Below are 204 nucleotides of genomic sequence, written 5' to 3'. Positions count from 1 at the left end.
GAGAGAGAGAGAGAGAGATACCTCGCCTGACAGTGCAGGTCTGTCCTGGGGGATGTAAAGTTCTGGATAAACTGTTGTCAGATACCAGTGGAAGTTCCTACAGCCCAGACTCCTCTTCAGCCGCAGGCGCTCTGTGATGTTAGGGCTCTCAGACTGCACAAAATAAAGAACAATTATGTCCTTATTTGGGATTTCTTTTTTTTT

At 46.1% G+C, this 204-nt stretch overlaps 1 protein-coding gene across 1 annotated transcript in view; it reads right to left on the bottom strand.

The window, feature by feature from the left end:
* Window positions 1–204, bottom strand: part of LOC118342875 (polypeptide N-acetylgalactosaminyltransferase 15-like) — a 6,111-nt gene that overhangs the window by 744 nt on the left and 5,163 nt on the right. The window contains exon 7 of the mRNA XM_035681547.1: window positions 22–153. Within this exon, the coding sequence (XP_035537440.1) occupies window positions 22–153 (132 nt within the window). The remainder of the gene's footprint in view (window positions 1–21; window positions 154–204) is intronic.

This window comes from Morone saxatilis, unplaced genomic scaffold (assembly GCF_004916995.1).
Source record: "Morone saxatilis isolate NCDOM2014 unplaced genomic scaffold, NCSU_SB_2.0 Contig9, whole genome shotgun sequence".
In the NCBI taxonomy this organism is placed as follows: domain Eukaryota; kingdom Metazoa; phylum Chordata; class Actinopteri; family Moronidae; genus Morone; species Morone saxatilis.
The sequence above is the reverse complement of the archived record's forward strand: the minus strand, read 5'-3'. Positions and strand labels throughout refer to the sequence as shown.